This window comes from Pan paniscus, chromosome 14, assembly GCF_029289425.2.
Source record: "Pan paniscus chromosome 14, NHGRI_mPanPan1-v2.0_pri, whole genome shotgun sequence".
Taxonomy (NCBI): Eukaryota; Metazoa; Chordata; class Mammalia; order Primates; family Hominidae; genus Pan; species Pan paniscus.
The window spans coordinates 29,342,236-29,358,528 of NC_073263.2; the positions used below are offsets into that span (position 1 = coordinate 29,342,236).

Here is a 16,293-nt window from a genome sequence, read left to right on the forward strand (position 1 = left end):
AGTTTGACCTAATTGAGATTTATAGAAAACAACATTCAATAATAGCAGCATTCACTTTTATCCCTAATATATATCCTATTATAGGGCACATGGAATTTTTACTAGAATAGATCCTGTGCTGGGCCATGCAGCAAATTTCAATACACTTAATTAAAATTATACAGAGAATGTTTTCAGTCTGTAGTGGAATTAATTTGAAAATCGATAATTAAAAGATATCTTTAAAATTCCTACTTGGGACCTGGCGCTGTGGCTCACTCCTGTAATCCCAGCACTTTGGGAGGCTGAGGCGGGCGGATCACGAGGTCAGGAGATCGAGACCATCCTGGCTAACATGGTGAAACCCCGACTCTACTAAAACTACAAAAAAAAAAAAAAAAAAAAAAAAAAAAAAAATTAGCCGGGCGTGGTGGTGGGCGCCTGTAGTCTCAGCTACTCGGGAGGCTGAGGCAGGAGAATGGCGTGAACCCGGAAGGCGGGGCTTGCAGTGAGCCAAGATCGCGCCACTGCACTCCAGCCTGCGAGACAGAGTGAGACTCCGTCTCGGGATGTGGAATTAAAAGACTCAAAGCCTCTCAAGAGACTTTGAAAGAAAAGAAAACTCCAGGGCATTCTCACAGTGAAAAAGGATGGAAGAAATATAACAAATGAAATGCATGATGCTTGATTGGGGGAAAACAGAAACAAAGAGCATTATTGGGACAATTGGGGAAAATTTAATATTGGCTGTATTTCAGATAATATACTTTGAATCAATGTTCAATTTTCTGAATGTGCACTGAAAAGGAGTGTCCTTAGTCTTAGGAAATATATATTTTAGTGTTTAGGTTTCAAGTGTCATGAGATCTGCACTTTGAAAAGACAGCTCTTGCCCCCAAATTCTGTCTCTATTACATCTCTCTCTGTCTGTCCATAGCTATATGGAACAAATGTGGCAAAATGTTAACAAATGCCAAATATATAGATGAAGGGTATGTAAGTTTTTATTAAGCTATTTTGACAGCTTTTCTATAGGTTTGGAAGTTTTCAAATACAAACTTGTGGAGATTTTTACATTTTACATCCTTCATAGAGTCAAGCATTTGACACTTTCCTTTACAATTTCTATTAACTTACGTGTGGAAATATTTGAAATGGTCTATATGTTCAAAATTAGGCTAATGGTTGAAGTACAGCAAGCTCAGAGGCGGCCTGGACTATTGCCAGTGGATTCCTAGTGCCTTGTATATTTCCTGGCACATGGTAGGTGCTCCTTAAATGTCCTTCTTTTTGCTTTGCTTTTGCTGAGATTTAACTTTATATATCCAGAAATTACATACAATAAACTGTACAAATATTAAGGGTACAGCTTTGATATAGTTTGAATATTTGTCCCTGCCCAAATCTCATATTGAATTGTGATCCCCAGTGTTGGAGGTGGGCCTGGTGGGAGGTGTTCGGGTCATGGGGGCAGATCCCTCGTGGCTCAGTGCTGCCCTCGAGATAGTGAGTCCACATGAGAGCTGGTTGTTGAAGTGTGTGGCACCTCCCCTGGTCCACCTGTTCTCTCTCTTGCTACCACTTCACCTTCTACCATGAGTAAAAGCTCCTTGAGGCCTCCCCAGAAGCTGAGCAGATCCCAGTACCATATTTCCTGTACAGCCTGCAGAACCATAAGCCAATTAAACCTCTGTATAAATTACCCAGTCTCAGGTTTTTTTGTATTTTTTTTTGAGATGGAGTCTCACTCTGTTGCCCAGGCTGGAGTGCAATGGTGCGATCTCAGCTCACGGCAACCTCCACCTCCCAGGTTCAAGCGATTCTCCTGCCTCAGCTTCCTGAGTAGCTAGGATTACAGGCACGTGCCACCATGCCAGGCTAAGTTTTGTATTTTTAGTAGAGATGGGGTTTCACCATGTTGGCCAGGCTAGTCTCAAACTCCTGACCTCAGGCGATCTGCCCGCCTCAGCCTCCCAAAGTGCTGGGATTACAGGCATGAGCCACCACTCCTAGCTCAGGTATTTCTTTATAGCTATGCAAGAATGGACTAATACAAGTTTGATTAGTTTTTATGTGGGGGTATTAATACTCCCACGGAACCACCATTCATTTCAAGATACAGGATATTTTCAGCACCCCAGGAGGTCCTCTCATTCTCTCTCCTGGTCAATAGCATCCCCCACAAAAAGTGGCCATTTTTCTGACTTCGTCATCATAGGCTAGTTTTGCCTGTTTATGAACTTTATTTAAACGAGCTCATACAGTATATATTATTTTACATCTTCCCTTGAAGTTTTTTCCCTTCAAGTTTCTTCCCTTGAAGCTTCTTCCCTTGAAGTTTTTTCATGTAGCAGTAGTGTGTTATGTCGCTTTGTGATATTTCATCGTATGAACACACACCACCATTTAAAAACCCATTCTGTTGTTGATGGACATTGTGTTGCTTGTAGTTTCTTAATGAAGTGGCTCTCTTGTGCATGTCTCCAATGGACAGATGCATTCTTCGTGCTGGATATTTATCCTGGGGTATAATTGTTGCATCAGAGGGTATAAATATACTTTTAGCTTCGGTAGATACTACAAAAGTTGTGTGAAATGATTGTTCAACTTACATTCCACCTAAGAATATCTGAGTATTTCAGTTGCTCTGAATCCTGACACTTGCTATTGTCAGTCCTTTTCATTTTAGCCCTTCTGGCAGGGCTGTAGTGCTATTTCACTTGGTTTTAACATTAAATAGATGAAAATGGCATGCCTATAAAATGGAGTATTGTAGAGCTATAAGCAAATGCGTTTTCAAAGATTTAATATTCTGGGATTATGCTTGTGATACGTAAAGATGAAAATCACATACAAACTCTGTATATAGTACTCTTTTATTTTTATTTTAATGTATACATATTAATAAAGAGGACTAGTGGAAATTCACCAAGATATTAAGAGCTGATTTTGGATAGTGGGATTCATTTTTTTTCACCTCATACTTTTCTGTAATCATGAGATTACAGTCCTACAATGGAAAAATATCAATTTTAAAAAACAGAAAAAAATTATGTCATATTTTTAAGAGTAGTCTTTGCGTGAGAAAATGAAACTTCAATGTTCAAAGAATAAATGGGACTTCTCCAGGCCTGTTTTATCATCTGTAAAATGGACCTACGTCACGACCACAGAACAGTGCTTGTCACTAAGTAAACAGTCAATAAATGACAGCCTTAAAATACAGAACACTCCCAGGACGGCAAAGGAGGCAGTGCCCTCAGGGGAGTCAGGGGTCAGAGCAAGAAAGTAAAGGTAACTTTCAGAGAGGAGGTCGAGGGCATATGGCAAGTTTCCAATGGAGCCTGACCTCCAGAGGCCAGTGAAGGGTTTCTGGAATGGGGGATGGTGTGTGACAGAAAATGGGAATAGAAAAGGGGATGTCCTGGGCCCACAGAGAGACTCCAGTGAGGACGCTGAGAGGTGACGTGGCTGTCTGCGGTTCCTTGTGGCTTCAGAGCAGATGATAATGGTGAGGTTGCGACAGAGTGCCTGGGGCTTGCCCTCCACTTCTGACAATGAAACTGGGAGAGGAACAGGTTACTCAGAGTGCATGACATCCTTTAGAACTCGGAAATATAACGGAAATATAACTTTATCTGGGTCTGGTGACTTGAACCAAGGTAGCTGGGCACCTGCTTCCTGTCTTCATCACCTCGGTTGGTTTCCAGTTCCACATTAACTGTTCTTATTCCCAGCTTTAGAGTGTGCTCCCTTCTAGGGCATCTGCTCCAAGCCATAAGTGTTCAGATTTAGGGTGGGTGGTATGAGGCCCAGGCATCGATATTGAAAAGTAAAAAATTATAACTCCCTAAGTGATTCTAATGTACAGCCACACTTGAGAACCATGGGATGTATCCCTGCTGTTTTTTGTGTGACCATAACAAACATGTAGTTTTTATTATTTTTCTGTCAACTCTAGCTCATCCCAGGCCTTTCCAACATTATTCTCAGAAGTGTTTGGCACTTATATTCATCCTTGATTTATATATCCAAACTCCCACTTTCTGTTCATGTCTCTTAAAATTATGAGATTGGAGAGCTGACTTGTAGCCACAATGGTCTCTTTAGATACCTCTTTTCCCTTCATCAGAATAATTTGTGACTATATAGCAGATACTTATTTTTCAGAGATCTGAATACACAGAAGCATCTTCATATTTTATCTCATCTTTTTGTAAGCTTATTTCATAAGGTTTGGAGTAGATGTTGATGCCTAACACTGTCTTCTATGTATATCATGCTTTGAACTGGAAAAAGCGCCAATGAACAGACTACTTCTCAAGAAGTACAGAGCATCGGGCCCCACAATTAGCAAAGTCAGCAGCTCCTCCAATGTATAGATTCAATGGTATTCCTATCAAACTACCAATGACATTCTTCCCAGAACCAGAAAAAAAACTATTTTAAATCCCATATGGAACCAAAAAAGAGCCCCAATATCCAAGGCAATCCTAAGCAAAAAGGACAATGCTGGAGACATCAGAGGCATCATGCCACCTGACTTTAAACTATACTACAAGGCTACAGTAACCAAAACAGCATGGTACTGGTATAAAAACAGGCACATAGACCAATGGAATGGAATAGAGAGCCCAGAAATGAGGCCACACTCTATGGCCATATGATCTCCAACAAACCTGACAAAAACAAGCAGTGGGGAAAGGACTCCCTATTCAATAAATGGTGCTGGGATAACTGGCTAGCCATATGCAGAAAACTGAAGCTGGACCCCTTCCTTACACCACAAAAAATCAACTCAAGACGGAATAAAGACTTAAATATAAAACCCGAAACTATAAAAATCCTGGAAGACAACCTTGGCAATGCCATCCTGGACATAGGAATGGGCAAAGATTTCATAAGGAAGACACCACAATCAATCATAACAAAAGCAAAAATTGACAAATGGGATTTAATCAAACTTAAGAGCCTCTGCACAGGAAAAGAAACTATTAACAGAGTAAACAGACAAGCTACAGAATGGGAGAAAAATTTTGTAAACTATGCATCTGACAAAGGTCTCATATCTAGCAACCATCAGGAACTTAAACAAATTTACAAGAATAAAATAAACAACCCCATTAAAAAATGGGCAAAAGACATGAACACTTTTCAGAAGAGTACACGTGGCCAAGAAGTGTATAAAAAAAGCTCATTGCTGATCATTAGAGAAATGCAAATCAAAACCACAATGAAATACCATTTCACAACAGTCAGAATGGCTATTATTAAAAGTCAAAAATTGCCTGGGTGCGGTGGCTCTTGCCTGTAATCCCAGCACTTTGGGAGGCTGAGGCTGGTGGATTGCTTGAGCATGAGAGTTTGAGACCAGCCTGGGCAACATGGAGAAACCTCATCCCTATAAATAAAAAAAATTAGCCAGCCACAAGCCTGTAGCCCCAGCTACTCACGAGGCTAAGGCGGGAGGATCACTTGAGTCCAGGAGGCAGAGGTTGCAGTGAGCCAAGCTCACGCCGCTGCACTCCATCCTGGGCCAGAGTGAGACCCTATCTCAAAAATAATGAAAGGTAACTAAAGTCAAAAAATAACACATTCTGGAGAGGTTGTGTAGAAGGGAACACTTATACACTGTTGGTGGGAGTGTAAATTAGTTGAACCATTGTGGAAAAGTGTGGTGTTTCCTCAAACACTTAAAACAGAAATACTATTCGACGTAGCAATCCCATTACTGGGTATATATGCAAAGGAATATAAATCGTTCTATCCTAAAGATACATGCATGCATGTGTTCATGCAGCACTCTTCCCAACAGAAAAGACATGGAATCAACCTAAATGCCCATCAGGGGTAGACTGGATAAAGAAAATGTGCAGCATGGAATACTATGCAGCCATGAAAAAAGAATAAGATCATGTCCTTTGCAGGGACAGGGATGGAGCTGGAGATAATTATCCTTATGAACCTAATGCAGGAACAGAAAACCAAATACTGCATGTTCTTACTTATAAGTAGGAGCTAAATGATAAGAACACATGGACACATAGAGGGGAAAAACAGACCCTGGGGCCTACCAGAGGGTAGAAGGTGGGAGGGAGAGGATCAGGAAAAATAACTAATGAGTACTAGACTTAATACCTGGGTGAAGAAATAATCTGTATAACAAACCCCTGTGACATGAGTTTACCTATATAACAAACCTGCACATGTGCGCCTGAACTTAAAAGCTAAAAAAGAATCGGCAGCTCTGCAAGGGCAGGTTTTTTCCTTTCTCCTCTACAGCTTCAATGTGCTGGCTTTGCCCTCAGGTTAGCTCCCTTCTGGGTCCAAATGTGGCTATAGCAGTTTCAGTCATCAAGTTCAGGCAAAATAATGTAAACAGGCAAAAAGAGTCTCTCGCAAGGTCTCCTTGGGAGTGAAGGAACTTTCCCCAGAAACACCCTCAGCAGAGTTTCCTCATGTCTCCTTTGCCAGGATGGAGTCCCATGGCCACTTCTAAAGCAATTACACCAAAGGTAACAGAGCTGGGATAACGTCCTACTTCCCTAAGCCACAAGGGGGGGAAAGCAGTTACTCCTCAATATCCCCAGCAAGGAAGCAGCAGCGATGCTGGAGAAGCAACCACCAGTGTCCGCCTTAGTCTCATCATTACTAACATTTGAGTGCACACCTATGTTCGCTGCAGGCTCCTAACATTTCCTCTAGAATCATTCTTTCCCACTGGGCCCAAATGAATCCCAGAGCAGCAGTTTTGTTACTTCTGGTAACCTAATGGGATGGCATTATCAGCAAGTCAAGAGTTAATCGGACTCTTAGCAAACAAGACACCCAGCAAGGTCTTCTATAGCCCAACTACTGCATCACTACCATGTCTTGTCTCCGTGTTTTCCTGTTGCAGATTCAGAACAGAAATCCCATAGCCTTAATCTGATGAAGAAAAGTACAATATAACCTGACAATCATATTTTTGTCTTTTTTCATCATTCACATACTCCTCATTTACTTTCCCTCTCAGGTCTAAGTTCCCTTTGTGTATTCTTGATATAGTTTCCCACCTTTATTAGACCCATTTCTTTTGAACAGTGTATTTTTGTACCCTAGTAACAAATAGCATCTCAGATTTTGACAGTCATGTTTATGTCCTTATGTTAACATGTCTAAGCTCTATGTATGACCTGGTACCTCGCATATACACACCTGAAGCTGTGTCATTACTGGGTCCCCTATTTTCCTTCTGTTCCAGAGCTTATTTTTGAGATGTCCCCACTCATCTTCCTTTTAAATGAACACAGCATCATCCACATTTTCTCTGGCCTTTTCATAAGCTACTTCCATAAAGTTTAGAGTATATGTTGATGCCCAGCACTTTATTTCCAACATAAGGCCTTCTGACAGGTTTGCTAGCTTGCATGAGTTCTCAGACAAATCAGTGCTCTAAATATTTATTTTAAAATAATCCTTACAACCCTCTAAACTATGTGTTAATTTTTATAAATGAAAAAACTGAAGCTCAGATATTAAGTAACTTCTTCAAAATCACCCAGAACAAAGTCAGGCTTGACTCCAAAGCCCAGCTATTCTTGTGGTTTTCTGAACTCTGAGGACTGAAGAACAGTATCAGTCAAAATGTAGATGTGTTAAAATTATCAGACTTAAAAAAAAATGCTCCTGAGAAACACTGGGGGAGTGGCACCCTAATGGAATCCAGGTGGGTGATGCCCACGGAAAACCATGTGGTAAGGAAGGACATAAGGGGAAACAGGTTCCAGCATGCAGGGAAGAAGAAAAACTATCTCGTCTGGCAGACAACTGAGAACTGGCCAACTCCCAGATGTCTTCCTGTATGTTCCTACAAGAATTCTGAGGGTCCCACTCTGCTACGGCTTGTCCCGGTTCCCCTCCAGGTTCTGCTGCCTCCTTGCATTATTTAACTATAGCAAAGTTTCTCCCACTTCATTGTAAGACTTCCCTTACATCAAATAAGCTTCAAGAACATGTGTAGAAAATAAAAGATATCAAATAATGTTTGAATGTCTAATTACTACATTCTAAAACCAGCCAGACTCTTCTAAGACTTCTAACAACAAACCACTTCCAGAGCCATTTTAGAAAATGTGTTTACCCAACTCCTTTTTTATTGGTTGACTCACGTGAAAGAGATGGGCATTTCCTTTCCCCAAATGGGAATTTACTATGCCTACTCCATATTTCTTGAAAGCTGTCATTTTGAAAAAGAGGAATATGAAAAATATTAAAAGACAAACATCTGACATCACTGTCGAAGACTATAAAATAATGTAGTAAGTGAAATTGGTTTTCACATTTCAGTACTGCTTTAAACTCTGATATTTAAGAACTAAGTGTTTCTCATTTAGTTCTATCCATGATCTCTTTCAGAAGTCAACCACCTCCTGTGTAAAAGCCTCATAGAAGCCACTGCCTTCTGAAGGAAACACACCAACTGGCAGGGGGTCAGGGTAAGCCAGGAGTCACACCCAACTACCACTGCTCACACCCAAGAACCCCACCCTACCCTGGCCACAAAAGCTGTGCCTAGACTCCAGCACAGCCTGCAGCTGTGTTTCAATTATAGCTGTGTTTGTAATTATAGGTCATGTGCCTTCTCCCCGACCCCAATCACTCCACCCCAATCACTCCATTTGGCTAACAAGTGACCATATTATAACACAAAAATGGAAAACAAACTGGAATGCTCGAAAAAGTTACAAATAAAAACGGTATGAAGGCATATTAAATTTCGGCTGATACTTCTCTTTGATTTTGCTAAACTATAGCAAAGGCTGGCTCAATGTTGATTTTTACTGAAGAGTATCATTAACTGAAGAAAGAAAAAAAGACATAAACAGTAGTGAAATAAAGAATAGGCAAATACATCAGAATTATGAATAGAAGCCATTTTAAAGAAGAGAAATATTCTACAACAGATGAAGAAAGTTTTAATTTCTTTTCACATTAAACATTGTTTACCACAATCAGCTAACAGAAATTACTGTAACATTGGTCACGATGACTTCATAAAACTAAAGATAAATGTTATGAGGAAACTTCATTTAACGTGAATGGTAATGTTAGATACTGTATTTTTCCATGGTAAAATACAACTTATCTTGAAGAGAAAGCAAATAGTTCAGATCAGGGAGACATGCTGAGGTTTTAATAAAGAAAAGCTTGGCCTTGTCCAGAACACTTAACAAAGTTCAGGACAATTTAGGTAAAAGAGATGAGTGAGACACCAGCGTTAGGCAGGGACATAGGCTCATCATTCAGGCTTTATGTACATTACTGGATCTATGCAGCTCTCACCTTTAGATAAGTGAGCTATATTTTTGGCAGAGGGATCTTCAAAAGTAGCCTTGGATATGAGGAATCGTATTTTAACCACCAGGCAGTCCAAGGAATTATTTTTAAAGGGACAGCTGAGTATTTTCACGTATATACTATTAAGGCATCTAAATTTTTGGTGTTTTCAGTATATAATTTTACTGCTACTTTTTATTCTTTTTTTCATATTGTACAACTATGATATTAGGTATTAAGTGATGTAATTCTTTCTCTACTAGTGAACCAGTTTATTTCACTTAGCAAACTCTACATTGAGGGAAATATATAATCTGAGAACACACAGAAAAATATATTGAAAAACCAATAGAGAATTATTTTTAACATCATAAAAACTCAATCTTAATTAACTGATAGTCTTTAACTTAAAAAAAGAGTAATCAGAATGAAAATAGGTATTAAAAATAATTACCAGTAGTTTGTTTTACAAAATAGAGCCATAAATTGTTTAATTGCCCAATTAAGCAACTACCAGATTCTTTAGTCAACACTAACAGAATTCACATTTCAGCTAGTCAATAAAGCATATAAATATTTAACATCTCTTGAAGATAACATTTTAGTGATAACGGAGACTACATAATTCTATCCATTGTTGTGACTGTACACAAATTAACCATGTTAAATATCAAAGATACATTGGGAATACTCCCCAAACCAACAACAGAATATTAATTAAATGAATTTTAAAAGCTTAAGAAATGAAAGTAGAAAACATGAATGAGACGGTGCTTAAACAATTATTGACCTAATCAAGACCTTTAAAATTACCACCAAAATGCACTATCATTTTTTTTAATTTAGTTTACAGGAAGAATCTGTAAGTACAGGTTGCAGAAAGAAAACGTTTAGTGCTATTTACATTCATTTTAAAACTCTGCTCTATACAAATTTAATTCTGATCAGTATGAACAATATTTTCGTAGATCTACTGCATATAAAGCCTTTTCATCAAAGCATTAACAATGAATAAAATAACATGATTACATTTAAACAACGCTGACCATTTGAAACCATTTACATTTAATGTTTGTAAGGGCTGTTGACACTTAGTAAGTACAGAATGTAATGTCAGCCTGCAACTTCATTTTTATAAAGGCTAAACTTATTTATATGGAATATTGTTCTATATACTACGCGCCAATCTATATTTTAAGTCCTGTAGTTAGGTATTTTATAAGTCTTTTATTAAATATATTCTACACATATTTGTAATTTCATCCAGGAAGAATTTCTTCCCAGTGAAAAAATATAAAAATCTTTCATATTTTTACAGGTTTAGATGAAAGTAGCTCATGCTTTAGTGCTGTGCAAATTGTTTTTAGCATATCAATCTTTAAATTATTGGTATGAAATAAAAGAAAAAGTGGCATTCTTAATTGTGTATGCCATAAAAATCAGCTTTTGACTTTAATACAATTGCAAGCACTAATATCAAACGCAAACTATATAAAGAAACAAAATTAGTACTATGGAGTTTTTTTTAATTTTAAGAATTCATCTGAACTCTAAGGAGTAAGCATGACACTGGATGTGGTTACAGATTAATGATAATTATGGAAAATTTCAATTTGCTGATATTCAAATACATAAAATTGATCAATGAGGTTTTCTAATATTTCTGCATAATAATGAAAGCCGATGAGTGACTGAAACTACCCTCCCACATTAAGGCTAGGAGACGCACTCTCACCCCTTCTTGTGCTGTCTAAACAAACACTCAGTTACTGTAGGACTCAAGAGTGCATGTCTTAAAGGAAAAAAAATTAGTTTCATCAGCCCTCTACTGAGTGCTTTAAACAGGCACATTTTGTTTTTTCATTTGTTGCAGTGAAAATAGTCACACTCAGTTTAGTATTCTGTGCCAGTGCAGCCACCACAGCTGACTTTGGTAGAATTCACCCAACATTTTAGTTTCTTTTCCATTTTTTCCTCTCAAGTTGGCCCAGTAATTAACTTCATTAATTGCTGAGTGTCTTCCAGTGTGGAATTGTATATATAAGTATTTCTAGATACCACAAACTGTTATAAATTCTGCTGATGAGGAAAATAATGCCAATCTTTTTAGTGCAAATTGTATTTGGAACACTTGATTTATTAGTTCTGATGATGAAAATTTTGTGGCAGCAAAATGGTTTCTGCTACGAAAGATAACTTGTTAACTTTTCCCCTGGAGATTGACTGCATTCAAAAACCAATATGTGTTAAAACAGCTCAACAAAAAATACAAGAAATAAAAAATCAGAGTGAAAAATGTTCTTGGTTCTTTTTACTTTCATGAGAAAAGATGACAGTGTTCATGTGGTAATTCAGTTCCATGTGTTTACAGGCAGACTGTTCTGAACGGTTTCTGAAGCAATGTCGGGTCTTTTCTGTCCCAGCAGCATGAAAGACAAAGACTATATCACATCACACTAGGCAGACAGTGTTTACAGGATTACACAACAATTACTCTCTCCAGTCTTCTCACGATTCCTCTGACCTAGGGAAAACGAAGAAGAGCCTCGTTTATAAAAATTCTAGAACTGGAGGGGAAAATGGGCTAGGCAATCAAGTGTAGGAAGTAATAGTTTTGAGTTTTTAAAAATGTTTGCATTTTTCAAAAGCTGTAATAAATGTTCTTTTAATTTTAGCATGTTTCAAAAATGTCTGGTTATTTGCTTGACAATCTCCATTCATAAACTATGCAAACTTCCCTTCCCTCAGCATATCCAAGAAAAACCTAGCATTTTTGAATGCCTGTCTTTGTGCCTCAACTGAGATACTTTTCCAGTGCATGGCTTACCTTGAGAGTTTGGCTCTGGTAATGTCTCTCTGGCCACCAAATGCATCACTGTTGTTTTGCCAAAAGGAAGTTTTAATGCTATGTGAAAAGCAAAAGATGATTAGTTACACATATATCGACCTATTAAAATCACTATCCAGATTTAAAGCCATTTTAAAAATTGATTGCTTTTTTATGACTTCTTTAACAGATTCAACTTAACTCAAAGTACCTTCACAAAATTAGGTTAATATAATCATAAATAACATTTAAAATTTAGAAATTATTTTTTGCAGTTATATAGCCATTTGCTTGACACATTTATCCATATTAAGAAATGATATAAGAAAAAATATGTAATTGGCTAATATCAGAGGCCACCTTTAGAGGAGAAAGGATTAAATTTTTTTTAAAAGAATACTCTTTTCTATATTAAAGTAAAAGTTTAGATTAAGAGATATTCATTTCTAAATCTAATTACTTGTCTATTGCCTAATAAAATTACTGCACTGAACAGGCTACTATGATGTAGAAATGCAAGAAATAAACTTGATTTTAAACATTTATTCTCACCCTGTATTCGTCCATTAGAAAAGAACTTTCTTAAAAAGATTAGGTTAAAATAATCACTTTCTTGGCATTATCAATAATCACTGTTTCCTAATCAAGTCTTTATAACATTTTTTCACTCATAAATTTAATAAATTTTATCATGAAATATTTCAGACATAGAACACACACCCATGTCCACTAAGGCAAATACAAATACTGAGTTTCATGGTAAATCCCTTTGTTACTCTGTGTATAAAATTAGAAGCAGCTGGTATATTTAGCTTCTAGAACTGTTTCTATAGTTGTTATGTTTTAGTTCTGACACCTCAAACTACCCTCTCTTCAAAAACTACAAACTGAAGTAAGGCCTAAGATCATCACTTAGCAATAATGATCCTCCAGCTACCTGCTTTTTAAAACCTGCTCTATAGGATGATGGTTAACATGCAGATTTTAAAAAGAATCCTAATTATCTTCAACACTGGTACTATTTCATATATTCAAGGTGAGTTCCAATCTCATTTAAAGTTGGCCAGCCATTATTTGGTCTACACTTTTAACCTCTGATGTTCAAATGAAGCACGATGGCCCATAAATACATAATGAAAAAAGGGAGGCTTTTAGAATAACTTCCTAGGCCTGACTTAAATCAAAATGTAAGTAAGACTTTATGTTATTAAAATTTTCACTAAATAGTTGGGAAAGCCTGATCAACATTTCAAACCTTGAACTGAACTTAAAATGTACACATACCAAGCTGTATATCATTCTCATACCCATCTTCTTGACTCTAATAAGACAGACCTGGATTACAAATTTTCATCTCTGCTACTTCCAACTGTGTAACTCTCAGCAAGTTACTTACCCTCTAAGCTTCTGTTTCCTCAACTAAACTGGAGATACTAATTCCATTACCTGCCCTTTGTAGCTGTGTCCATTAAATCAAACAATCCAAGCAAAGTGCTTTGCACAGAACTTGGTACAAAGAAAGCATTCAGTATATACTACCATCATCATTTTGAGATAGCAAGGAAAATGAATCTGAGAAAAAAGGTAGGTAAACTGAGATATAAATGTAAAAAATGTCAAGACAGGCCTGGAAAGCTCCTGAGAGGCTTACCATTTGAAGTTACAAATGTAATGCGTGGGAGCTATTATTTTTCTTCTCCATCTGAATTTTAACTAGAAATAGTAGGTATTGATGTTAATAACATTTAAAAATGTGAAAGAAGAGGAATACCAGAATCTATAATGCGTTTTCTTCCTTTCACTGTGGATGCTTCTGCTCTCTCCTATGACACAGTACAATATCCAAAATAGAGGTTTTCAACCTTTAGCGTACATAAAAATCACCCAGGCATTCAATTCACTAGTAAAATTAGGAGATGGGGGTTGGGGAGAGAGGGCATGCAGAAATCTGCATTTAAAAATAAGTATCCTAGATGAGTCTCATGCCCACTATTTCAGAGCCACATTTTTGGAAATGCTAATCTGGGCCATATTGAATGCCAAAGCTTTAGCTGATCATCTTCTTCACCCTCCGACTAACAAGGCTGCTGTCACACCTTTCCTTTAATGAAATGAAACTCTATATGACTATAAAGGTTCTATTTTAAAAAGGGGGGATTCAGGGCTATGTTTTAAGACATTTGATAACCAAACATTTCAACCTGAAACTTAAGCAGAAAATTTCAAGAATGGCAGAGAATGCCCAGGCTTCCTACTTTGTCTGCATAATGGCTGAATTCCACCCATGGCTGTATACCCACTACTTCGTGGTCATCCACTGCTTGACCACCACCTATAACAAGATCTCACTAACTTTCCCTGGCAGTCTATTCTTTCTTTAGGTAGTTCAACATGTTCACATATTCTTTCCTATATTGAATAGAAAACTGTCTTTGATTTTCAGTTACTGATCCTAAGTCTAATTCACAGGGCTATACAGAGCAAGTTCTAGGGCCACACAAAGCCTTCTTCCACACAGGCCACTCAAATATTTAAAGATGGTTGTATTTCCCTGTGTGCTATCTTCTTTATTATTCACATTGAAGAACACAGGGAGGCTAAAAAGAAAAACTGAGACCCAAAAGACAAATAGTTGAATGTTGTTATCCAAACTTGCTCAAATATCCAGCTACAATTATTAACACGGAGGTCCAGGCCATGCTTCTACACTAGAGATAGTTTATTGTTTTTGAAAAGAAGGACAGCAACACAGAATTACAATAATAATTACATAAGTCAATCTGTTCATTATTCTAAAACAGATTTCAAAAAAAATACTGGTAAAAAATTATACTTTAGTGGGAATAAATCAATAGTTTTGATTTTAACACAAATTCTATGAGCTTTAATATGAAGTTCAAACTCTGAGGTCACAACAGAAAAGATAATTAAGGAATGGAGTTGGTGGGAAATTGCTCACATAGATCAATACTCAAAAGGGAAATGGAGCATTTCAAGGTTCACTCATATAATCGATAGATTAAATTCAACCAACATTTACCAATTTTTAATTCACATAAGATCTTGTATGAGCCATGGAGAATTTTAAAAAGACTAGAACATGGTCCCATCCTTAATGAATGTACAATATAGCCAAGGAGCTAACAGTCAATTCTTACATGAAGAGCATTAAGAGTTGGTCCATCTATTTATACAAAAGCTATAAAAAAAAAGCTACAAATCAAAAAAGCTCCATTTTAAAGTGCCAGATATCTCTTAGTAGATAGCAGCATTTTTTAGACCAGTTATAATACTACCAGTGAAACTCAGTGTGAGATTATAGCCTGAAATGTTTTACTCACTTGACATTGTCATAAAATCATTTGCATTCATCTACTTTAGCCCTTATTGCCCAGGATTTTTACCAGTGCATTTTATCTGTTTGTCCTATGTAATACTAGAGCAACCTGAAGGGAGAGCTTCTGTCTTATTCAATCCTGTATTCCCAAGTGCTTAGCACAGTGTTGGCCCATAAGAATTTAACAAATACATGCTGAATGAATGAATGCAAATATTCTACCTTTAAGGAAAAATAGATTAAATATTAGGTTTAGAGGAAAAACTCAGACTATATTTAGTGAAATATATATTTAGATAGACCATTTCATTTGCCTATACATTTCCAATTATCTGAATATATTTGAAATACCTATTTTCAAAACTAAACAAATCCTGTTGATGGTAGAAAATATACCCCATAAGGGGGCAATATTGAGCTACATTTCTCCAATAATATATAAAGAACAATAATAGCTAACAATTAAGGTGTTTACTATGTGCCAAGCACCATTTATGCATGTAAGCACTTTGAATATATAAAGTAATTTACCCTTCTTAACCTATGAGGTAGGCACTATTGTAATTCCATTTTACTGATGAGGAAACTGGAACACAGGTTGGTTAAGTCACTTGCCCAACGTTTACAAAGCCAGTAAGTAGTGCAGCTAACATATAACTTAAATAGTCTAGTTCCAAAATCTGTTCTTTCAACTATTACGCTAAAATGCTGCTCTAATTTCAGCCACCTACTTTATTCTCACATGATTAGCAACTGTATCAGGTAGAAACATCTGAAAACATGCCTTCATATATTTGAAAACTATCATAAATTTTTCCTAGTTTGTGTGTCC

General features: G+C 37.0%; 1 protein-coding gene across 1 annotated transcript in view; it reads right to left on the reverse strand.

Annotated features, from left to right (window-relative positions):
- Positions 1-8,913: 8,913 nt before the first annotated feature.
- Positions 8,914-16,293, reverse strand: part of UBL3 (ubiquitin like 3) — an 86,272-nt gene continuing 78,892 nt past the window's right edge. The window contains exons 4-5 of the mRNA XM_003818323.6: positions 12,125-12,202; positions 8,914-11,821 (exon numbers count right to left, since the gene is read on the reverse strand). Coding sequence (XP_003818371.1) covers positions 11,769-11,821; positions 12,125-12,202 — 131 coding nt within the window. The 3' untranslated portion in view covers positions 8,914-11,768. The remainder of the gene's footprint in view (positions 11,822-12,124; positions 12,203-16,293) is intronic.